The sequence below is a fragment of the Octopus sinensis genome, linkage group LG11 (genome assembly GCF_006345805.1).
Source record: "Octopus sinensis linkage group LG11, ASM634580v1, whole genome shotgun sequence".
In the NCBI taxonomy this organism is placed as follows: domain Eukaryota; kingdom Metazoa; phylum Mollusca; class Cephalopoda; order Octopoda; family Octopodidae; genus Octopus; species Octopus sinensis.
Genome location: NC_043007.1, coordinates 14,222,057 through 14,248,225, shown reverse-complemented (window position 1 = coordinate 14,248,225; position 26,169 = coordinate 14,222,057). Strand labels below are relative to the sequence as shown.

The 26,169-nt window shown below is 40.2% G+C and overlaps 1 protein-coding gene across 2 annotated transcripts in view; it reads right to left on the bottom strand.

Annotated features, from left to right (window-relative positions):
- Positions 1–26,169, bottom strand: part of LOC115217193 (WD repeat-containing protein 43) — a 37,329-nt gene that overhangs the window by 7,072 nt on the left and 4,088 nt on the right. The window contains exons 2-13 of one of the 2 annotated variants that reach the window (XM_029786828.2): positions 23,060–23,206; positions 18,312–18,433; positions 17,048–17,165; positions 16,020–16,138; positions 14,940–15,036; positions 12,658–12,722; positions 8,902–9,061; positions 7,314–7,397; positions 3,556–3,675; positions 2,789–2,929; positions 1,353–1,474; positions 180–243 (exon numbers count right to left, since the gene is read on the bottom strand). In XM_029786828.2, coding sequence (XP_029642688.1) covers positions 180–243; positions 1,353–1,474; positions 2,789–2,929; positions 3,556–3,675; positions 7,314–7,397; positions 8,902–9,061; positions 12,658–12,722; positions 14,940–15,036; positions 16,020–16,138; positions 17,048–17,165; positions 18,312–18,433; positions 23,060–23,206 — 1,359 coding nt within the window. Of the gene's footprint in view, positions 1–149; positions 244–1,352; positions 1,475–2,788; positions 2,930–3,555; positions 3,676–7,313; positions 7,398–8,901; positions 9,062–12,657; positions 12,723–14,939; positions 15,037–16,019; positions 16,139–17,047; positions 17,166–18,311; positions 18,434–23,059; positions 23,207–26,169 lie in introns of both variants that reach the window. The other variant, XM_036507091.1, reaches the window with a different exon arrangement.

Genomic DNA, 26,169 nt, shown 5'->3' with positions numbered 1-26,169 from the left:
ACGTCCCCGTCACTTAGCGGTTCGGCAAAAGAGACCGATAGAATAAATACTAGGCTTACAAAGAATAAGTCCCGGGGTCGATTTGCTCGACTAAAGGTGGTGCTCCAGCATGGCCGCAGTCAAATGACTGAAACAAGTAAAAGAGAATGGTTTATGACAATAGGCTGTGCTATACTTACTGACATTAGATATGATGTGTGGATGGATAATATAACTTTAACCCATTGGACATATATTGGCAATCTGAAGAAAAAACAAAACAAAAAATATTTTACCAAACCATACCTATAAAAAAAAAACTGACTTAAAATGGTTATTTAAGAGTTCAGTGAATCAAACATTTCTATATTTCATCATCATCATTTAATGTCCGTTTTCCATATTGGCATGGGTTGGACAGTTCGACCGGGGTCTGGGAAGCCAGGAGGCTGCACCAGCTTCCAGTCTGATCTGGCAGTGTTTCTACAGCTGGATGCCCTTCCTAACACCAACCACTCCATGAGTGAAATGGGTGCTTTTATGTCCCACCGGCACAAGGGCCAGTCAGGCGGTACTGGCAACAGCCACGCTCAAATGGTGTTCTATAAGTGCCACTGGCACAGGGGCCAGAGGAGGCTGGCAAACGGCTATGATTGGTTCAGAATTTGATTCTAGCTTCATATACAAACAACAATTTCAAGACAACTGAATACGCCAGCATGTATTAAGCTAAGTTGATAGGAATGGTAGTCAGTGTTTATATTTGCTCATGGCATTCATTGATAGGTTAAAGACAGCTCAGGTCAACTTTTGCCTTTCACTCCTTCAAATCCAGTTGCAGGTATGGAGTAGGTCCAACATAATCCACAATATTCTCCTGCTGAGAATTTATAAATCTGGTGGCAATGTAAAGATTGCATCAATCTAATTTATTTTACACAAGAGCCAAACTGACAGACATATAATCCAGAGAAGCATCCTAAATGCTTTCATCCAATTCCAAGAAATGGTAGTCAAAACTTCACTCAGCTCATACATTCATCAACATGTGGGGAAAATGCTGTCATGAATATACAATCTCACTAACAAGGCACTGGTTGGTTCAAGGCTATAGCAGAAGACAATTAGCCTAGAGTCAAACGCAATGGGACTGAACCTGAAACCACATGGTTACAAAGCAAACTTCATTACCACACAGCCATAGTGAAAATGAAATCAAAGAAAATTATGTGTATTTATTGAAGAGTTCTGGTGCCATGTAAAAAACATCCAGTCCACACTAGGAGACATCTTACTCTGCTATTGAAACTGGTACAGGGGGTAGGGTAGCAAAAAGGGATATAATTCAAAAGAATTTAAAAGAGCCAACTTACACTAAATGTGGTTTACTCATTCGCCGAGAAAGTTCATTCATTAAAGGAATAACAGCTTGTATATTTAATTTTCTTACTGTATTCTGTATAATAGCTTCACTGTGTTCTTTACGAAGAACATTCTGTGAAAAAAGAGAAAGGAAACAAATCAATCATACAAAATCAATCAGGCACAAATTTAACAAAGACACTTTATCACGTAGCTTCCAAGTTACCTTTATCACTGATTTGAGAGGGATATGTTTGAGATTTCAGATCAATCATTAAATAACAGTGAAACCAATTAATTCAACCCAAAATGGTCTAATTTAACAATGAGACAATATATATCCACTTGAGTTCCTTTATTTATTGTTTACTGAAGGACATTTGATTGGAAACCCGATTAAACATTGATAAATGCAGAAAATTATTTCATAGTAATGCACACATAAACACGACAAAACATTGTACTACGAGCAAATAAATAAATATATATATGCTAGCATGGGTTGGACGGTTTGACTGGGGTCTGGGAAGCCAGGAGGCTGCACCAGGCCCAGTCTGATCTGGCAGTGTTTCTACAGCTGGATGCCCTTCCTAACGCCAACCACTCTGTGAGTGCAGTGGGTGCTTTTTACGTGCCACTGGCACAGGTACCAGGTGAGGCTGGCAACGGCCACGATCGGTTGGTGCTTTTTACGTGCCACTGGCATGGAAGCCAGTCAAGGCGGCGCTGGCAACGTCCACGTTCCGATGGTTCTTTTACGTGCCACCGGCACTGGTATCATAACTACAATTTCCATTGATTTTTGATCGATTTCGATTTCACTTGCCTCAACAGGTCTTCGCAAGCTCAATATATATATATATATATAGTAATAAAAAAAAAAAAAAAAAATCAATATTTTACACCTTATACATCATCTCACTAAATTCCAATCCTTCCTGAGCAACTTCCATAGCCCTCACCTTATCCCTCTCCATACTGGTATTTCCAGTCAACCGCACTTCCACCTTTGTTCATCATCCACTACACTCACCTCTACCCCCCCCATGGTTAACCATCTTTTATACTCCCACTTCACACTCTTGTGAACAAATCGACCCCAGGACTTATTCCTTGTAAGTCTAGTACTTATTCTATCAGTCCCTTTTGCCGAACCACTAAGTTACGTAAACACAGCAGCATTGGTTGTCAAGCGATGTTGGGGGCACAAACACAGACACACACGACAGGCTTCTTTCAGCTTCTGTCTCACAAGGCTTTGGTCGGCTCGAGGCTGTAGTAGAAGACACTTGCCCAAGGTGCCACGCAGTGGGACTGAACCCGGAACCATGTGGTTCGTAAGCAAGCCACTTACCACTCCTACGCCTAACATTCACAACAATAGTCAACTCTTATGACAGCCACATTTTAAAACAGTTAAGATGGAATTAAATAAAATCTAGCTTACATCTAAAATTGATCTATCTTCACTAGTAAGGCCTTGGGTTAATAGAACAGCCATAGAATCTGCGAGAGGGGGTTGATTTGTCGTTGGTACTTCTACTGACTGGTCATAGTTGATGGCCTTTAGACGATCTTGTAAGGAAAGCTGAAAGAAAAGACACACAGACAATTTTCAAACACAAAGTCGTAATAGAATGTAGAGGACATACAAAATAAACTAAAGGTAACAAAAATCTATAAAATAAAGATAGTAGGATATATAATATATATATATATATATATATATATATAATAATATATATATATCTTATAATTATATATATATAATAATATATATATATATATATCTTATAATTATATATATATTATAATATATATATATAATAATATATAAAAGCAATAATAAATCTCAGAGCGAGTTATAAACAGTAGCTGCAACACATCGTGACATATATTTGCCATTTAAGTATGGCTAACCCCTAAGGGTGGATGCTATCCACCCTTAGAGGTTAGCCATATTTAAATGGCAAATATACATCACAATATATAAAAGGATATATAATAAACTTACCAATGTGTACAAAATTGTATAAAAAAATATAGCAACGTGTACAAGGAATATATAAAATAAAGCTATCAGTATGTATAAAATGGTGTATACAATAAAAAAAGGATGATTATAGTAATGATGGCTGCAAGAATGTATAAAATAAAGAGCAATGTGAATGAGAATGCATAAAACAGCAGATAGAAATCAAAGTCTAGCCATACCTCTGATATTCGTTTCTTTTTACTTAAGAAATGTGTGTTGTTTTCTACTTTTGGCCCACTTGATACCATATGACTAGGAGTTAAAATAGTTGTATCTTTTGACACTTCTCCAAGGATCACCTGCAAAAATACACAGAAGCATGTGAAGAGTTTGAGCAGGAAAATTTTGATGAACTTCTGTATGTCTTTGTAAAAGAAGATATGAAAAGAGGCAGCATATGTTCGTATAAGCTGACTATTGATTCAGAGCTTTAGTCACTGGTAAAAATACTTAACCTATTTGTTGCCATATTTCTGTTGAAATATTCTTCCACAATTTTAATTAATTTCAAAAATAATGAAAAATTCAATAAAGTAACTTTGTCAATATTAAGCTAGCATTTGGAATGTAATTTACATTTCTATACAATCACCATCATCATCGTTTAACGTCCGCTTTCCATGCTAGCATGGGTTGGACGATTTGACTGAGGTCTGGCGAACCAGATGGCTGCACCAGACTCCAATCTGATCTGGCAGAGTTTCTACAGCTGGATACCCTTCCTAATGCCAACCACTCTGAGAGTGAAGATCTATTTCTACACAATCAAAAAATATAATTCCTTTTTGGATTCTCAAAGAATACAAAGCTACAAACAATAGTGTGAAAATATTGGGTTCAGAAACCCTTTGGATTGAAAAAGTCAGAGGTTTTTTCGAAGCCCAATATTTATGTGTTATTGTTTACAGATTTGTATGCTTCAAGATTCACTGTTCCAACAGAAGAAGTATTCCATCTTCGGTCAAAAGGTTCTAAATAATTATGTCAAAAAACAATTATAATGTTTGGAGAAAATGAAACTAAACAAAATATTGATAAATATATCATCATCATCGTTTAACGTCTGCTTTCCGTGCTGGCACGGATTGGATGGTTCGACCGGGGTCTGGGAAGCCAGGAGGCTGCACCAGGCTCCAGTCTGATCTGGCAGTGTTTCTACAGCTGGATGCCTTTCCTAATGCCAACCACTCCGTGAGTGTAGTGGGTGCTTTTTACGTGTCACCAGCACAGGTGCCAGAGGAGGCTGGCAGCGGCCATGATCGGTTGGTGCATTTTACGTACCACTGGCACAGAAGCCAGTCAAGGCAGCGCTGGCATTGGCCACGTTTGGATGGTGCTTTTTATGTGCCACTAGTACAGGTATCGCAACTACAATTGCCATTTGATATTTATTTTGATGTTGATGTACTTGACTCAATAGGTCTCCTCAAGCACAGCAGGTCGTTCTGCAATCCAAGGTACTTTGCATGGGCTGGGGCTATGCGAAACTGGTGCAGGAAACAGCCATGAACTCACATCATTTGCCAGGTCTTTGCAGTCACAGAATATAGACCTGCCCATCACAGTAGAATTGATATCCTAAACCACCTTGATTAATGCTCCCCTCCTAGCTGAAGAGGTTTTTCATCTTGCAAGTTACTTTGTGAATCTGTTGGTGCTGGTGTCATGTAAAAAGCACCCTGTACTCTCTGTAAAGTGGTTCAGGATAGGAAGGGTGTTGAACTGTAGAAACAAAGCCAAAACCTGATGCAGCTCTTTCAGCCTGCCAGCCCTAGCCAAACCGTCCGATGCCAGTATGGAAAATGGACATTAAATGATGATGATCTAGAGATATTTTCTTTTTAATCTTTTAGTCAAGAGGCTGATGATTCTTTCTTTATGGCATCTCCAAGTAGTAGCAAGGAAAATGGAGGGTGTTTTCAAACTAGAGACTATCTCAATGTTTGCCACAGAGTCAACTCTGCTAAAGGTAAACATGGTACCAGACAACAATTTAAGCCTACAAGCCATGTAGGTTATGAAAGGATTTGAACTCAGAACACAATTATATATAATAAAAACCACCCATTGGTATTAGGAAGGGTCTCCAGCTGTAGAAACCTTACTAGATCAGATTGCTGCTGGGTGCAGCCTCCTGGCTTGCTAGTCTTCAGTCAAACTGTCCAACCCATGCCAGCATGGAAAGTCGACATAATGATGATGATTTGTTAATAGTGATAGAAACAGTATTGGTATCAAACAGCAATCTGCATGTCTTACTTAATGTGGATATTATTAACAGAAAGCCACAATACAGTGTTAACCACTTTATTGTGTCAAAAAGCACAGCTGCATGAGTAGCAGATGAAAAAGTGTCCAGCAGGGGAAGTGAAATTGTAATTCCACTGCTATTGATGAGCTTGAAATCACATGGTAGTAAAATGATGTTATTAATAACCACATTATTATGTATAAATATAGATTTATAACAAAATAATTGGGTACATTTTAAGCCAGGCCCAAACAACTGAGGCCATCACCTTCCCTGCAGATGAAATGACTATGGCCTTCTTTGGAGCAAGGTAGGAGGGTGTTTCAACTGCATGGATTGTTGCCTTGTCCCTGGCTCAAAGTAACGAACCTAACATTTATCCTGGGTTGGAAAACATTCAAGGAAATTAACTGGATAAGCCTTGAACAATGTCAAATTTTCCTGTAATGTGACCAGCTTGATACACATTAGATCTGGTGTCAGAAAACATGGCACCCACTGAACAGAAAAGTTCAACATGCTAAGTTCATTGTGCAGAATATTCTCAGCACTCTCATAGGATATGCTAATAGCATTAGCTATTTGATTTATAGTCAACTGCCTGTAATTCATCACTATGTGGTAAACATCATCAATGTTTTCCTTGCTGGTGACAGTTGCTGGATGTCCAAACGTTGGGTCCGTTTCAAAACTTCTCCTTTCCCCTCCTAAATTCAACTTCCCACTTTAGCACTGTTGATAAAGCTGGAGCATCATCCCCTAATGTAGCATCTATGTCATGGATGTCCTGGTCGATTAAACTCTTTTTCTGCTGGTACTTGATAACACCATGATGCCAGATTTTGTCCATTTTCAAGAGAAGTCACTACTAGTTACATCTGAAGTCTTCTGTGAACAGTCAAATGTCAGTTTACCCTGGAAGGAAACAATGCAGTTATTAATGAGAAGGATTGAAATTAATGCATGCAAGATTCCACAGCCAGCCTACCCTTCTAAGTAACTGGCACTTGTGCCCCATGCTAGTAGGGTGCTAAGAGCACCATCTGAGCGTGATCGTTGCCAGAGCGGCTAACTGGCTTCCGTACTGGTGGTATGCAAGAAGCACCATTCGAGCAGGATCATTACCAGCGACGCCTTACTGGCACCTGTGCCATTGGCGTGTGTAAAAAGATTCGAGTGAGGTTGTTGGCAGTACCGCCTGACTGGCCCCCGTGCCGGTGGCACGTAAAAGCACCCACTACACTCTCGGAGTGGTTGGCGTCAGGAAGGGCATCCAGCTGTAGAAATTCTGCCAGATCAAGACGAGCCTGGTGCAGCCTTCTGGCTTCCCAGATTCCCGGTCAGACCGTCCAACCCATGCTAGCATGGAAAGCAGACGTTAAACGATGATGATGATGATTGCTAATTGAACAACTGGATTCTTGCTGTTGATGGAGACTCATTTCATTTACTATTCTGACTCATACAGGATACCAGAATTAAGAACCTAGAACAGGTCTGGTTCATTGTACTGAGCAGCATTCATAATATCAGCTTTGACCAGACAGAAGCAGTCTCTACATGGTCAAATGAAATATAAGTAATTGTAAAAACCATCAAACTAATAAGGTCAACAACCAACAGAGTTATAATGAAACTCTAAGATTCTCCAAAACCCAGAGGAAAGGAAATTGTGGTGTTACTTACTTTCTGAGCATTTGAGCCACTGAATTGACTTGGTAAAGAAGGTTTATGTTCTACAGTTATTTCTCCTGTCATATTTTTAGAAGCCTGAATTGAATGAAAAAAGAAAAAAAAAATTAATGTTTAAAACATATACAATATCAGGATACAAACAGAATACATACAATTCAGCTGTAAAATTTGTGAGTGTATGTAGAATATATACATTCTTATTTCTTTACTGCCAATAAGGGGCTAAACACAGAGGGGTCAAACAAGGACAGACACAAGGATTAAGTCGATTACATCAACCCCAGTGCGTAACTGGTACGTATTTAATCGACCCCGAAAGGATGAAAGGCAAAGTCGACCTCGGTGGAATTTGAACTCAGAACGTAGCGACAGACGAAATACTGCTAAGCATTCCGGCCGGCATGCTAACGGTTCTGCCAGCTCCCCTGGCACGTAAAAAGCACCCACTACCCTCATGGAGTGGTTGGCGTTAAGAAGGGCATCCAGCTGTAGAAACACTGCCAGATCAGACTGGGGCCTGGTGCAGCCTCCTGGCTTCCCAGACCCTGGTCGAACCGTCCAACCCGTGCTAGCATGGAAAACGGATGTTAAGAGATGACGATGGTGGGGTCGATAAATTAAGTACCAGTTGTGTACTGGGGTTGATCTAATCAACTGCCCCCTCCCCCAAAATTTCAGGCCTTGTGCCTAGAGTAGAAAAGAATATGATGAGATGACAAGAAGCTGGTGATTATACCAACTGAAGATGACAATGTTCTATTACAATATAACGCAAGCAGCAGCCATGTGAGACAATTCTAAATTCAATGTTCCACGATCATCAATTGTAGCAATCGACTGTGGGAGAAATCCATGGGATGAACAGTGAGAAACTAAGACTGGCAACAAGGCATAGATATGGCTGGATGTGCTTCTTATTGCCAAGTTTTATGATGAAGCAAGACAGGTCATATTGCACATACACACACAAAAAGAAGAGATGGAGTGGAGATAGAATGTAAAGTGATGAAAATATATTTCTTTATTGCCTACAAGGGGCTAAACATAGAGGGGACAAACAAAGACAGACAAAGGGATTAAGTCAATTACATCAACCCCAGTGCGAAACTGGTACTTTATTTATCAACCCCGAAAGGATGAAAGGCAAAGTCGACCTCAGTGGAATTTGAACTCAGAACGTAACGGCAGACGAAATACCTATTTCTTTACTACCCACAAGGGGTTAAACACAGAGGGGATAAACAAGGACAAAGGGATTAAGTCGATTACATCAACCCCAGTGCGTAACTGGTATTTATTTATCGACCCCGAAAGGATGAAAGGCAAAGTCGACCTCAGTGGAATTTGAAATCAGAACATAACGACAAACGAAATACCGCTAAGCATTTCGCCCGGTGTGCTAACGTTCCTGCCAGCTCGCCAAAAAGTGATGAAAATAACAGAAATAAAGTATAGAAACCGAATGACAAAAACAAAAAACAATAAACAAGAAGAAACAGTGAGATTTAGATTGTAAAATGGAAAAAAAAAATATATATATATATATATATATATATATAGAGTAAATGTTAATACTTGCCACTCGTTCAAAAACAGGCTTAATAAAACTACTATGTGCAAGCAGAATGGTACCATCCTTGTCTTGTGTGGGATAAGAGACTAAAATTGGAAGAGTTTTTCCTGAAGAACTCTTGACCACCTTGATTGTTACTTTTGGACGAATTGGTTTTTTCATCTTTCTGCAAGAAATAAGGAAATATTTTAATCAGGTGAGTTCATAACACTTTATTAACTGTCTCAACAGCTTTAACCCTTTAGCATTTAAACCGGCCAAAATATTCTCCCCTGTTTTATGTTCAAATTGGCCAGACCTGGCCTCTCACACCAACTCTACAATGTCCTTCTAAAAAAAAATGAATAGTTACTTCATCAAAATCTCAAAGTCACAAGATAATGCAGGATTAATTTAAAACAATGTGAATAAATAAGCATTACTTTTGATAGAATAATGCAAATACTAAAGGGATAATCCTTTTGATACTAAGTTACCAGAGAACTGCTCCTGGTCTCATGTTACCAAACTTTGTATTTTCATTAAAGTATTTTAGTCGATGAAATTTCAATCAGAGCTTTACATAAGATTGTTTGTTAGGAAAATGAATAAATAAAAATATTAAATACAGTTCTATATTTAAGAGATGAGGAATTATGTACATTATTTACATTCGACAGATATTTGTCCTCATCTTGTTTGTTGTTAACACAACGTTTCGGCTGATATACCTTCCAGCCTTCTTCAGATGTCTTGGGGAAATTTCGAACTTGGGTTCTCATTCCTAAGGTATTTTTTGATGCTATTATTATTATTATTGTTATTGATATTGTTCAGGTCACTGCTTGGAATCGAACTCGGAATCTTGGGGTTAGTAGCTCGCGCTCTTAACCACTACACCATATGCCTCTGGGCATATGGTGTAGTGGTTAAGAGTGACCTGAACAATAACAATAATAATAATAATAATATAATAATAATAATAATAATAATAACAACATCGAAAAATACCTTAGGAATGAGAACACAAGTTCGAAATTTCCCCCAAGACACCCAAAGAAGGCTGGAGAGTATATCAGCCGAAACATTGTGTTAACCACAAACAAGATGAGGACAACTATCCGTCGAATGTAAATAATGTAAACATATTAAATGTTTACTAATTAACAATCCAAATTCTTGACTGTTTTCAAGGTTCAAAGAAATACTATGCACCATGGACATCAGTAAGGAAGTGGAGGTAGAAACGTTAAATGCAGAAGACAACTGGGGATTCATTTGAGCCACAGACCAAATTCATGGATGGAGAAAGGTTCCAGCAAGATAGAAGATAACATGATGGTAGAATGGCTGAGTGGGTAGAATTATAAAGCCAGGGAGGCGCAATGGCCCAGTAGTTAGGGCAGCGGACTCGCGGTCGTAGGATCGCGGTTTCGATACCCAGACCGGGCGTTGTGAGTGTTTATTGAGCGAAAACACCTAAAGCTCCACGAGGCTCCGGCAGGGGGTGGTGGTGACCCCTGCTGTACTCTTTCACCACGACTTTCTCTCACTCTTACTTCCTGTTTCTGTTGTACCTGTATTTCAAAGGGCCGGCCTTGTCACTCTCTGTGTCACGCTGAATATCCCCGAGAACTGCGTTAAGGGTACACGTGTCTGTGGAGTGCTCAGCCACTTACACGTTAATTTCACGAGCAGGCTGTTCCGTTGATTCGGATCAACCGGAACCCTCGTCGTCGTAACCGACGGAGTGCTTCCATATCCCATAAAGCTAGGTTCTACTGGATGGTGAAGAGATAGGCTTGAAAAGAATGGAAGAAAGTTGGGAAACAATATCAGGTAATGTAAAGAGAAACTCGATGCCATGTATATGCAGTTAGGAGAGAACCTGAAAGTATGGGGTTTATTGTTTTGTGACACAAGAACTAGAGTGTGAAATGTAGACCACAAAGCAGTGTGGTCATTGGCGAGGACATTGTTGGTGAGAAGTGTATATAATGACAGCAGTGCACTTAATCTCCCTGAAAATGAGAAGGGGGGGGGTCTAAGATCATCATTATCATCATCAGGCGGTGAACTGGCAGAATCGTTAGCACGCTGGACAAAATGCTTAGCGGTATTTCGTCTGCCGTTACATTCTGAGTTCAAATTCCGCCGAGGTCGACTTTGCCTTTCATCCTTTTGGGGTCGATAAATTAAGCACCAGTTACGCACTGGGGGTCGATCTAATTGACTTAATCCCTTTGTCTGTCCATGTTTGTCCCCCTCTATGTTTAGCCCCCTGTGGGCAATAAAGAAATAATTATCATCATCATCATTGTCATATAATGTCTGTTTTTTCATGTCAGCATGGGTAGGATGGTTTAACAGGAACTGGCAATTCAGAAGACCACACATAGCTCTGCTGTCTATTTTGGCCTGGTTCCTACGTCTGGATTTCCTTTCTAATGCCAACCACTTTACATTATGTACTGGATGGTTTTTATGTGGCACTAGCAGCAATGAGGGTCACAGAGTAACTTGCAGGACAAAACTCCTCAACTGGTGGGGGGGGGTAGTACTGAAGGACAGAAAAAGTGTCTTGCATTAGAAGAGAAATATAGTTCCCTCAGATGGGGATAGAGAGAAGAGAAAGATGAAGATGGGACGGAAGGAGATGGAAGTTGTACACCCAAGATACAGGGAGGTATATATAGAGAAGTGGACTGGGGACTGGAAATGGTAAGTGGGTGGGTGGGTTCACAAGAATTATGCAATGGAAACGGCAATTAAGGATATGAAGGTAGGTGTGAGCTAAAGGTACAGACATGTGATGTTCGTAATGGATGACATTTGGGTAAAGAAGTATCAGGCAATTGAAATGGAAGGAGTCTTTTTTTTTTTTTTTTGTACTTGTTTCAGTCATTTGACTGCGGCCATGCTGGAGCACCGCCTTTAGAGTGGTGAAAGAGTACAGCAGGGATAACCACCATCCCCTGCTGGAGCCTCGTGGAGCTTTTAGGTGTTTTCGCTCAATAAACACACACAACGCCCGGTCTGGGAATCGAAACCGCGATCCTCTGACCGCAAGTCCGCTGCCCTAACCACTGGGCCATTGCGCCTCCAAGAAGACCAACAAACCCATGGAAAATGTAGCGAAAGCTGATCTCAGGAGGCAAAACCTCAAGACAGAAGACCTGTCAAATTGATGCATAAGAAATGGACATGATGATGCAGAGCAGGAAGAGGATGCAGGCAATGCATTCTGATTACAAATATGGCTGCAAAAGGGTCAAATGAAATATAGACATTGAATTTTTCTATGTAGGAGTTTTAAAAAAAATGCAGTAAAGATTTATACAATAGTATTTTGAAATTAGTACTGTGAAGTAGCAAACTAGATACAGTAAAACCTAACGTCACATAGTTTCCTCTCTCTATCTTTGTTATGTTATTTACTTACTGTCATATATCAAATGTGGAGGCACATGGCCTAGTGGTTAGAGCAGCGGACTCGTGGTCGAGGGATCGTAGGTTTGAATCTCAGACTGGACGATATGTGTGTTTATGAGCAAAAACACCTAAGCTCTATGTGGCTCCGGCAGAAGGTAATGGCGAACTTCTGCTGACTCTTTCGCCACAACTTTCTCTAACTCTTTCCTCCTGCATCTTGCAGCTCACCTGCGACAGACCGGCGTCCCGTTCAGGTGGGGAATCTATACGCCAAGGAAACCGGGAAAGTGGCCCTATGAGCAAGGCGTGGATCGAGAAGGAACAAACAATATATCAAATAATAAGACTTACCCATTTAAGACATGTTCAAATATTAACAACTGTCCACTTTTAGTGACCACAGACAAACAAATAGCCTGCAGAAAGAAATGGAAAACAACATAGTATTATTTGAAGCAGGAATGATTTTTAGAGAAATGATTTTGTCTCACATGGAAACAAGAAAGAAGGAAAAAAATACTGTAAAACAAAAGACATAAATGAGGGTAAAAGGTATATTATTGTCTGCCAGTGTTGACCCTTATTGGTGATAATCTTTATATGAATCTATCTCAGATTCTTTGTTATAAAACTACAGCATCCCACTATTACGTGTAAGAACCTGTTGTTAAAGTCAAGTACCCAACAACAGCCTTAATCCTTTCGTTGCAGTATTTATTTTGAGATGTTCTGTGTTTCTTTCAATTACTTGAAATATAACAAAGAATTTAGTAAAATAACTTAGTTGTCATTAAGCTAGTGTTAGGAACATAAATTGTGACTAAGGTTTGGTGGAAGATTTTAATTCAGAACTTATGAAAACAAGACATTCATACTCAGAGCCAAAGCCGGCTTCAGCCATTTTGGTAACGAAAGGGTTAATATGTAATTCAATGAGAAATGTTTCTCCAAACCCATTATTGTTTTAAAAAGTAAATGAAAAAAGAGATAAGGTATTTTCTTAAAAATATTGTTGTGAAAAGGTTAACATACAACCCATTATAGTGCTGATATAGCTAGGAAAGTTACCAATGATGGCATCACTAATAAGCTGAGTTTTCTGCCGTTGAATCTGGTGGACTGAGTAAAGGTTGGAAAAATCAAAGTGCAACATGCAGAGCAGGAACACAAGACCAGTATTTCTCAACTTATTATGTTGTAACTGTGCCAAAAATAATAGAATAAATCATATTTTTATCTGTTGTACACCAGATGCAGGATTTGAGCTCATCAAGTTTGTCTTTGTAGCCCAATATCTTAACAACTTGACCATTTTGCAAAAAAATCCAGCTTGACACCGACATCAATTTACCAAAGACTAATGTGAATCACTTTGAGTAAAAATATCCATAACAGATGCTGATACTAAATAAATCTTGCTCGAATCTTTTACACATGCCACCAGCACAGGGCTCAAGTGCCAGTAAGGCGACGCTGGTAACGATCACACTCGAATGGTACCTTTTATGTGCCACTGGCATGGAAGCCGGTTGGCTGTTCTGTCAACGATCACACTCATATGGTGCTCTTTGCACCCTGCTAGCACAGATGCCAGTCATCGAATTTCATTTGATTTCACTTGCCTCAACAGGTCTTTGCAAGCAGAGTTTAGTGTCCAAAGAAGGAAAAGGTATGCATAAGTGGGCTGGTTATGTCCCTGGCATAGGCCACGAGGTTATGGTCTCATTTGGCTTGCCGGGTCTTCTCAAGCACAGCATATTTCCAAAAGTTTCAATCACTAGTCATTTCCTTGGTGAGGCCTAAAGTTTGAAGGTTGTGCTTTACCACTTCACCCCAGGTCTTCCTCTTTCACAGTTTCCCTCAACCGCTAGGGTGTGACACTTTTTCACACAGCTATCCTCATCCATTCTCGCCACATGACCATACCAGCGCAGTCATCTCTCTTGCACACCACATCTGATGCTTCTTAGGTCCAACTTTTCTCTCAAGGTACTTACACTCTGTCGAGTATGCACACTGACATTACACATCCATCGGATCATACTGGCTTCATTCCTTGCGAGCTTACGCATGTCCTCAGCAGTCATAGCCCATGTTTCACTGCCATGTAGCATGGCTGTTTGTACACATGCGTCATATAGTCTACCTTTTACTCCCACTGAACTTTGCCCAAGCTCTTCTTATTCTAGCAGCTACACTTTCAGCACACCCTCCCCCCGCTACTGACTTGGTCTCCTATTCAAGGAGAAAAAAAAAAGGGAGGAATTAAGTAGCAGAAGATAGTGGGGAGGGTTACAGTTGTACACTCCAGAACAACTGGCATGTTTAGCTGCGCCTTGTGGCCATTATTGCAAAAGTGTTACCAGGGAGACTGGCCAGCAATACTTGCTGCAGCAGCCTCCTCACCTTATGGAACTCGATTCTCATACAGGCTGCAGTTATTCTGATTTTGTGGAGAAAATCAGCAGTTTTGAGTGAAAGCAAAATGGAGGACTAATTGCCAAAACAAACAAAATACGAATGAATCAATGATTGACAACACACACACACTGGCATAGAAAAGAAAAAACAGAAAAACAAAACAAAAATACCTGTTAACAAAGACAGGATAATTTCAGAGCAAATAAGCTTACCTGGTCTTTTAAATTTGATAAAGCCAATGTTTTCGGTTCATCAGGAAGAGAAAATGAAGCTATGGCATTTTTCTCATCTTTGTTTGAGTTAATAGCCCTGTTTGGGAAGAGAATGGTAAATAAATGAAACTTGCAGAAAGGAATTTGATCTGTAGATGCCAAAGAGAAAAAGATCTGAGTTTAGATTTGTTAATGTCTAACTTGTCTTGTAATTTCATGATAAAATGAAATATTGGACATATGTCCTCATTATAAACCAGTGATGAGCCTAGGTGTTTATGATACAGAAGTATTAGAGCTAGAATATCCATTATAAGAAAAAGTAGAGATATACATCTATTATTTAACATTGATGGTGATATGGATAAGGATGAGGGGGAGTATGATCCACACACTCATACATACAATGGGCTTCATCCAGTTTCCATCAACTAATTTTACTTACGCAGTATTGATCATTCCACAACCATCAGAGACAACACCAGCCAACAGCGTCCACACAATAGGACTGAACCCATAACCTATATATATATATATATATATATATCATCATCATTGTTTAACGTCCGCTTTTCATGCTAGCATGGGTTGGACCATTTTGACTGAGGGCTGGCGAACCAGATGGCTGCACCAGGCTCCAATCTGATCTGGCAAAGTTTCTACAGCTGGATGCCCTTCCTAACACCAACCACTCCAAGAGTGTAGTGAGTGCCTTTACGTGCCACCGACACAAGGGCCAGTCAGGCGGTACTGGCAACAATCTCGCTCGAATCTTTTTACACATAAAACCATCAAGGTCTTTCTCATGTCCACTTTTCCATGCTTGCATGTGTTGGATGGAATTTGTTGACGTGGATATTTCTACAGCTGGGTGCTTTTCCTGTGATCAACCCTCACCTGTTTCCAAGCAAAGTAGTTTTTCCCTGTGGTCAGACACGTTTTCATGGAAGATTGGAACCACTGGGCTATTGCACCTCCACACCACTTAATTTAGTGGTCCAGAAACCAAAAGGCATGGAATAACAAACTAGTACGTTCACAAATGAAAACAACAAAGGATATGGGAAGAGAAAGACTTACCAAGCGCTAATAAGGCGATCGTTAACTGCAGCAGAAAGAAAATATGAAGATTCATGTTGCTTAGGATCCGTAACAACAGGCAATAATTGTAATACTTCAGTAGCATGACCATTGAATTTCTGAAGGAAAAATGTCAGTATTAACTCTAAACTATTTTACACATTTCTCATAATCCACTAATTTCATAATTAAAACAAGTCTACATTTTGAAGTATTAACATTGTTCTTTTCCTACATATACATGTAAATTAATAAAAATAGTTCTTAAAAAAAACAAAAAACGAAGCAAATCAGCCCATTTATGTTTTTTTTCTACAGACTATGAATTTATTATAAACACAAAATTGAAAATTTGTATTAATAATTTAAGAAAGAAAAATAAAAAATATTTATTTATTAAAAAAGAAATTGTAAATTATATTGAAACCAGTAAGAGTGCATTAAAAAGTTCTCCTAGTCATCAATTTTCTAACAAATACCCATATTTAAAACCTGACCAATTTCTGAAATCCTCACTCTTCCAACTACACATTCCATAGTTTTGTGAATTCAGATAGGGTAGTAGATTAGAAGAAATGACAGAATGGTACTTAGTTATGTTTCTTCATGTTGAATTCAACCCCAATGTATCCTTTCAGCCTGCCAAGGTTGATTAATTAAGCACTAATCAAGTCTTAGGTCAGTCAGGAGTTAAACGACTTATGCCAAAGTTTGTCCTTGTTTCATGGTGTATCGGGTGACCCAAAGTACAACCACCGGATGGGAAGCAAGTCCATCACAGAGTGAACTCCAGCTGTTGCTGGCACCTATTTTTCAGCTCAGTGGAATGAGCTAATGTGCCACCTGGTCTAGACATTGAAACCCAACCCTATGAGTATAAGTCTAACATCTTGACCACGAGGCTATCATTGTTTAAATCCTTTGCCCTTGTACCAGTTTGAAATCATCATTATTTGTAGAAACTGGGCAGTTTACTAAAAGATCACAGTATTGTGTAGGTTCTGCATTGAGAAATATTCAGTTCTTACCTTTATTACTTCATATTTATCGAGATCCCATAATTTAATAAGGTTCCCGGCTGATATTAATGTGTTCTTTGATGGTAGACATATGCTCTGTAATATATTGTTGCTAGCTTTCCATTTACTGAAATACAAGTAACCAAGAATAATAAGCAAAATGCAAATGTTTGTAAACTGTTGAAACTTAGTAAAAAAATGTTTTAAGTTAAGTTAATTTAATTTTTTGGCTCAAAAAGCAAAAAGCAAGGCCATGGAGTTATGTACAGAGTGGTGTTCATGCAAAGAGTTCAGGCCATTTGTGGTCAAGGGAGACTTTGAACTGAGCGGTTGTCGGCATCTTCACTAACTCGTCCAGCAGCTTATTCCACAGATCCGCAACTGACTGTCTACTTTCAAGTCTGCTAAATCACCTCTATCTGTTTCATTTATAAACAGTTGATCTAAATAGTAATCATTATTCATTCTGTATCCAAACACCATTTTGTGATGAATAGAAAAATGGTTACCAATTGTTGTGTCAAAAAGAACTTGTGCATGGCCTCTCAGATCCAACATATAGCAGTTAAGCCATAAATGATGTGGAAAATTATGTAGAAGTATAGGCACAGGAGTGGCTATGTGGTATGTATCTTGCTTACCAACCACATGGTTTCAGGTTCAGTCCCACTGCATGGCACCTTGGGCAAGTGTCTTCTACTATAGTCTCGGGCCAACCAAAGCATTGTGAGTGGATTTGGTAGACGGAAACTGAAAGAAGCCAATCGTATATATGTGTGTGTGTGTGTTTGTCCCCCCCAACATCGCTTGACAACCGATGCTGGTGTGTTTATGTCCCCATAACTTAGAGGTTCGGTAAAAGAGCCCAATAGAATAAGTACTAGGCTTCCAAAGAATAAGTCCTGGAGTTGATTTGCTTGGCTAAAGGCGGTGCTCCAGTATGGCCGCAGTCAAATGACTGAAACAAGTAAAAGAGAGAAAGAGAGAATCATACAGAACATATTTATAGAATGCAGCCCTAGGAGAGAAAATATTCCGGCAATGATCAGCCTGACATTTTCAAATATGGCTATATCTATCTTGCACCACATCATCTAATATGTTTTTTTTTTTCTTAAGACAATGAAATTTCATTTGAGTAACACTTGGCTGCTTTTATTATAAATCAAGTGGAGTGGCTCAGTAGAGGCACTGTTGTTGGCTTGTCTGGAAATTAGTGGTAACGGTGAGGTGCAGTGTACGAGCAGCAAAGCATGGAAATGTGTTTACTTACTGATTTACTTTACCAAGTGATAGATCCCACTCCGCAATGTACTGATCACTGGAACATGTGTATAAAACATTTCTTTCTGGATGCCAGCAGATATCATTTACAATGAGACTGTGACCGTTTTCCTATTAAAGAAGAGTAGAAAGTGAGTGAAGGGTTAATTTGAATGACTAAATGTCATGAAATTTCAAAACAGGAATTACACAAAAGTTTGTAGAAAAGGCACACCACACACCTCAATCAATACAAATGCACCTCTATCGACAACACTACTACACAATGAGCAGAGAGTAAAAATAGTTATGAAAATGCAATAACTAATCAATCTGTTGGAACAGATCAAATCTGAAATCCTCCTCCTCATTATCATCATCATCGTTTAACGTCCGTTTTCCGCGCTAGCACGGGTTGGACGGTTTGACTGGGGTCTGGGATGTCAGAAGGCTGCACCAGGCTCCAGTCTGATCTGGCAGTGTTTCTACAGCTGGATGCCCTTCCTAACGCCAACCACTCCGCGAGTGTAGTGGGTGCTTTTTACGTGCCACCTGCACAGGTGCCAGGTGGGTCTGGCATCGGCCATGATCGGTTGGTGCTTTTAACGTGCCACCGGCATGGAAGCCAGCCAAGACGGCGCTGGCATCGGCCACGTTCGGCTGGTGCTTTTTATGTGCCACCAGCACAGGTATCACAACTACTATTTCCATTGATATTTGTTTCGATGTTCATGTACATGCACATGACTCAACAGGTCTCCTCAAGCACAGCGAGATGTTCTGTGTCTTGTGAAACCAAAACCAGCAAATGGAACGTACCTCTCCAAAAGATAGAGAGGATTTTCTTTTACATGAAAGACCAGTAATTTAACTACACACAGAAGTCTCGCTTCTTGACATCATCAATGATCGGAAGGCAAGGGCTGGTGCAGTTTTTCACTAGTGTTCTTACGGATATTACTGTTGGGCTTTCGTTGACATGGAGAAAGCCTTTGACAGGGTCTCCCAATCTCTTATCTAGTGGCCAATGCAGAAACTAGGGATAGATGAGTGGTTGGTGAGAGCTGTTCAAGTCATGTACAGAGATACTGTCAGTAAGGTGAGGATTGGCAACGAGTAGAGTGAAGAATTCTGGGTAGAAGTAGGGGTTCACCAAGGATCAGTCCTCAACCCCCTCTTATTCGTCATAGTCCTCAAGGCAATAACAGAGGAATTCAACTGGCTGTCCCTGGGAGCTCCTCTATGCACTAATGGCCTTGCTCTAATAGCTGAGTCCCTACCAGAACTAGAGGAGAAGTTTTAGGTGTGGAAGCAAGGTCTAGAAAAGAAGGGCCTTACAGTCAATCTTGCAAAAACCAAAGTCTTAGTAAGTAGGAAGGTGGACAAATCACAACCCCACTTCAGGTTAATGGCCCTGCTTGATCTGTAGAAAAGGCATACATAGAAACTCCATAAGATGTACCTAGTGTAAGTTAAGAACGCATAAGAGGTGAAGCAACATCAAAGGAAGGTGAACTAGCAAGATAGTTTGTGTGTGCAGATGCACAGGGGCAATAAACGCCGAAGATGTACAGAAAACAGATTCTATCACATGCCAGGGGAAAAAACTAGAAGTAATTGATAGCTTCCACTGCCTAGGTGACCAAGTCAGTAGTGGGGGTGGATGCAGTAGTGTAGCTGCAAGAATAAGAATAGCTTGGGCAAAGTTCAGAGAGTTCCTACCTTTGCTGGTAACAAAGGGCCTCTTGCTCAGAGTGAAAGGTACACTGTATGATGCATGTATGGAAACAGTCATGCTACACGGCAGTGAAACATGGGCTGATTGCTGGGGACATGTGTAGGCTTGAAAGAAATGAAGCTAGTATGCTCCACTGAATGTGTGATGTCTGTGCATATATGACAGAATGTAAGCGCCCTGAGACAAAAGTTGGAGATAAGAAGCAGCAGATGTGGTGTGCAAGCGAGAAGACTGCACTGGTATGGTCATGTGTTGCATATGGACGAGGACAGCTGTATGAAGAAGTATTACACCCTAACAGTGGAGGGAACCTGTGGAAGAGGTAGACCCAAGAAGACATGGGATGAGGTGGTGAAGTATGACCTTCGAACGTTGGACCTCACAGAGGCAATGACAAGTGACCAAGACCTTTGGAATGTCAGTGCTGCCTGACTGCCCCCTGTGCTGGTGGCACATAAAAAGCACCCACTACACTCTCGGAGTGGTTGACGTTAGGAAGAGCATCTAGCTGTAGAAACTTTGCCAGATCAGATTGGAGCCAGTCCTCAATCAAACTGTTCAACTCATGCCAGCATGGAAAGCGGACGTAAAACAATGATGGTGATGATACAAAAGAGCTAAAACAGTGACCACAAGGCAGCACCTTAACCACCACTGTAACAGCTCCACTATTTCACTGCCCTAGATTGGTATTTTATCTATTGACCCTGGAAAGATGAAAGGCCAAGTTGATTTCAGCTGGGCTTGAACCCAGATTGCAGAGAAACATTATTCCATGTTCTAAGCGTTCTACCAATTTGCTGCCCATACCTATCTATCTATCCGCTCAGTTGAAGTCAACTCCTGGTCACTCGATGGATCAGTGTTCTCCAGCCAGTTCTATCCTGGGTCGCTTCGTTCAGATTGGTCATGGCCATTCCCGTGTCACTCTTGATGGTGTCAAGCCAATGGGTTCTTGGTCAGCCTCTTACTCTCTCGCCACTGACCATTCCGAGCAGGATGTCCTTCTCCAGGGATTTTCTCCGCACAATATGACCAAAATATTCAAATCTATGCTTGGTGATCCTAGCTTCCAGCGACAGTTTCGGCTTGATCTGGTTAATACCTACTTGAATATAATAATGGCTCTATAAACTAATAGGGGATCTTTTTCTTTTATTGTAAAGAGTTTCTCTCACAAACAGCCATACTATATTGTCTTGGACATCTTTTTTCTCTCCAAACCAATTTCCAACCAAGTGATGTAGTTTCCTATGCCCATTGCAGAACACCCTCACTAGGACACCATCATCATTTAATGTCCATTTTTGATACTGGCATGGGCTGGACAGTCTAACAGGAGTTGGCAAGCTGGATGGCTGCACCAAGCTCCAATTGTCTGCTTTGGCAAAGCTTTTTTATGGTTGGATGCCCTTCTTAATGTCAACTACTTTACAGAATATACCGGATGCTTTTAATAGCTATTAAGCTCTCATACAGTGGTTTCCAAAGTGGGGTGGTATTGCTCTCCTGGAGGCGGTGGAAAGTTCCAAAGGGGTGTTGAAGAAAAGTGGGGTAGCGATTCATGTAAAAAGTAGGGTGATAATGGGGTAAAGATTCATGCAAAAACAACAAAATAATGGGTTCATTAGGTTAAGTTTTATTTGTGAAATACAAATGCCTTCAGTTTGCTTCAGAAAGTGGTCTATGCTTGTGAGGGTTAGTTGGGGTGGGGGTGCTATGAATGTGACCTGGGTGTCAAGGGGGCAGCAGCCCGAAAAAGTTTGGAAACCACTGCTCTAATAAGATCTTGTTAAAGTTCTTCCAACCGCTCAAATTTTCACCTTAATATTTTCAAAAAATGTATTTTTGATGTAGATTTGCCTGCTGATGATGAAAATCACATTTTCTCAAGAAATTAATAATGAAGTTATAAGCATTTAAAATTTAAGGAAATTTATCCAATTGAATGCCTCCATTATTCAAATATCAGAAGTCAAAAAAACTATTTGTTGTCATGGTAACTCCTGTGTATCGTTGTTTACCCATTATAAAAATTATTTGTAAAGAAGATTTGCCCTGCATTCCTGTAAATCCCAGCAGATTTGTTGAAATTGATGAAACTGTATTTTTGAGGCAAAAATACAACAGGGGTCAAATAGTACCCAAACCGGGTTTTCAGCAGCATGCTGCAAAATACAAAGAGTTTGCTTTTCACTATGCCTTCTTTGGATCATGACACATTTGAAATGCGCATTTGACAATTAATTCTGCCAAGACCAATGATTTACAGTGACCCATGGCAAACATACTCATATATTCCTGAAATACCAGGTACCAATTTTGGCAGAGAACAGTGAACGATGTTACTAAGTTTGTCAACTTGCAAGATGGGACCCTACACTCAACAAGTAGAAAGTAATTGGGTCTGTCTCAAGTGGGGGGAATAAACAGTGCTGTGTTTTTCATTCTATAGTGGATTTGTATCTCTGCAAGTTCATGTGGCACCACAATTGTGAAAAATGTATTTTATTTGAAAAACGATAGGAATGTGGAATAAAGTCTTTTAGATGAGAAAAAAAAATTTACTTTTCTTTTGTTAAATTACTTATTATTCTTTCAAAGTTGTCATGACAACAAATAGTTTTGACATCCAGTGTATGAACAATGGAAGTGCTCAGTTGGGTAAAATCACATAATTTTATTATTAATTTCTGAAAGTGGGGAGTGTGATTTTTGCCACCAAGAAGCAAAAATATGTAGAAAATTTGAAATCCAAGGGGTTTGAAGAAACTTAGCAAGATCCAATTTTTCGATTAAAGATGTTGATTTTATGTCCATTTTTCAATGATGATATTGGTTGGACATAGTCAGATGCATTTATTGTTGCCAACTGTACACTACATATGAATAAAAGATGGGAGGGTCACAATTGTAACCACTTGGATTATAGATCTTCTGGATCAGGGCTGATCTAGGACTAATCAACAATAAAAGTGTTCAATTACTGTCATTTATCACAAATTAAAAACCTAACTTACCAAACGACTGTGTACATCACCCTTTAACACACTGTACAAAAAGACATTTCCAGCTGTAGTGCCAAGTGCAACCAGATTCAGACTCTCAGCCGTAGAAGTTGTTTCATCGAGAGATTTTTTTCTCTTTTTACTTTTTGGTAAACTTTCCTGAAAATATAAACAAATCAATTATTAAAAATGGGACAATTTGAAGATAACTGTACATGTTTAGCACTGAAGTCAGTCTTAAAACATCTGGAAAAGAAAAACAGGACACACACACATATATATCTGAGCGTGATCGTTGCCAGAGCAGCTGACTGACTTCCGTGGCGGTGGCATGTCAAAAGCACCATTCGAACGTGATCGTTACCAGTGTCGCCTTACTGGCACGTGAAAAAACATTTGAGCGAGGTCGTTGCTAGTGCTGCTGCATTGGCTCCTGTGCAGGTGGCACATAAAAAACACCATTTGAGCATGGCCGTTGCTAGTACTGCCTGGCTGGCCCTCGTGCCGGTGGCACGCAAAAGCACCCACTACACTCTCGGAGTGGCTGGCATTAGGAAAGGCATCCAGCTGTAGAAACTCTGCCAGATCAGATTGGAGCCTGGTGCAGCCATCTGGTTCACCAGCCCTCAGTCAAATCATCCAACCCATGCTAGCATGGAAAGCGGATGTTTAACGATGATGATGATGATATATATATATAGCAGGGAGAGAGTTAGTTTAGACAAGATGCAGTTTAGGTTTGTGCCAGAGAGAAGCACCACTGATGCTATATTTCTGGTAATATAGCTGCAGGAGAAATTGTTAGCCAAAGTTAAACCTCTGTAGTTGGCCTTCGTTGACAAGGAGAAAGCCTTTGACAGGGTACCCCAAACACTTATCTGGTGGTCAATGCAGAAACTAGGGATGAGTGGTTGGTGAGAGCTGTTCAAGTCATGTACAGAGATACTGTCAGTAAGATGAGGGTTGGCAATGAGTATAGTGAAGAATTCTGGGTAGACGTAGGGGATCACCAAGGATCAGTCCTCAGCCCCCTCTTATTCGTCATAGTCCTCCAGGCAATAACAGAGGAATTCAAGACAGGCTGCCTCTGGGAATTCCTCTATGTACTAATGACCTTGTTCTAATAGAAGTTACAAGTGTGGAAGCAAGGTGTAGAATTGAAGGACCTTAAAGTCAATCTAGCAAAAACCAAAGTCTTAGTAAGTAGGAAGGTTGACAAATCACAACCCCACTTCAGGTAAATGGCCCTGTTTGATCTGTAGAAAAGGCATACATAGAAACTCCATAAGATGTACCTAGTGTAAGTTAAGGACGCATAAGAGGTGAAGCAACATCAAAGGAAGTTTGCGTGTGGCAGATGCACAGGGGCAATAAACACAGAAGATGCACAAAAAACAGGTTCCATCACATGCCAGGAGAAAAAACTAGAAATAGTTGATAGCTTCCACTGCCTAAGTGACCAAGTCAGTAGTGGGGGTGATGCTCTGAGAATAAGAATAGCCTAGACAAAGTCCAGGGAGCTCCTACCTTTGCTGGTAACAAAGGGCCTCTTGCTCAGAATGAAAGGTAGACTGCATGTGTGTGAACAGCCATGCTACACGGCAGTGAAACATGAGCTGTGACTGCTGAGGACATGCATAGGATTGAAAGAAAGGAAGTTTGTATGCTCCACTGGATGTGTAATGTCAGTGTGCATATACGACAGAATGTAAGCACCCTTAGAAAAAAGTTGGAGATAAGAAGCAGCAGATGTGGTGAGAAAGTGAGAAGACTGCACTGGTATGGTCATGTGTTGCATATGGACAAGGACAGCTGTGTGAAGAAGTATTACACCCTAACAGTGGAGGGAACCTGCGGAAGAGGTAGACGCAGGAAGACATGGGATGAGGTGGTGAAGCACAACTTTCAAATGCTGGGCCTCACAGAGTCCATCACAAGCGACTGAGATCTTTAGAGATATGCTGTGATTGAGAAGACCTGGCAAGTCAAGTGCTTTGGACAATGCCAGTATCGCATAACCAGCCTGTTTAAGAGTATCCTTCAATTGTCGGGCAATACACTGTGCTTGAGAAAACCTGTTGAGTCAAGCGAAATCGAAGTCGTGGCTGATGCCAGTGCTACCTGACTGGCACCTGTGCTGCTGGCATGTAAAAAGCACCATTTGAGCATGTTTGATACCAGTGCCACCTGACTCGCCCCTGTGCTGGTGGCATGTAAAAAGCACCCACTACACTCTTGGAGTGGTTGGCATTAGGAAGGGCATCCAGCTGCAGAAACCATGCCAGATCAAATTGAAGCCTGGTGCAGCCTCCTGGCTTGCCAGTCCTCAGTCATAACTGTCCAACCTTTGCTAGCATGGAAAGTGGACGTTAAACGATGATGATGATGATGACATATATATATATATATATACACACACACACATATATACATATACAGGATGTCCCCCAAAATGTATATACACTTTAACTGCTGATAATTCAATTTTCATTTCTTTTTAGATTAACCCTTGAGAAATAACAAAGGGAACCAGAGAAAACTTTTAACAAAGGAAATTTAGCCTAAAGTGCTACAGGAAGCTTGAAATATGCAGTTGAAATGCAAAGATAGTTTGGGGGTGAAATACAAACAGAACCACCTATGCAACTCAACATCATTCCAATTAGAGATAAGCCTGAAGTAGAAGGAACTGTTCAGAATGTCCACAAGAAATATTCTGGAAGACAAATGAATTGGCAGAATTTCAATATCAAGTGAGCATCACATTTTGAAGAATTGTTATTGGAAAAGTTATAGTCCAAGAATAGTCCATGTTCTCAAAACAAAATGATCCTGACTGAAGAATGGAGTTTTGTGAGAGGTATTTGGCAAAATGTATCCAAAATGCACACTTTCCAACAAAGATTGTTTAGAGTGATGTGGCCACATTTAACCCTTTTGTTACCAAACCAGCTGAAACCGGCTCTGGCTCTTTAGTACAGATGTCTTGTTTTCATGAGTTTTGAATTAAAATCTTCCACCAAACCTTAGTCACAATTTATGTTCCTAACACTAGCTGAATGATAACTAAGTTACTTTACTGAATTCTTTGTTAGATTTAAAGTAACTGAAAGAAACACAGA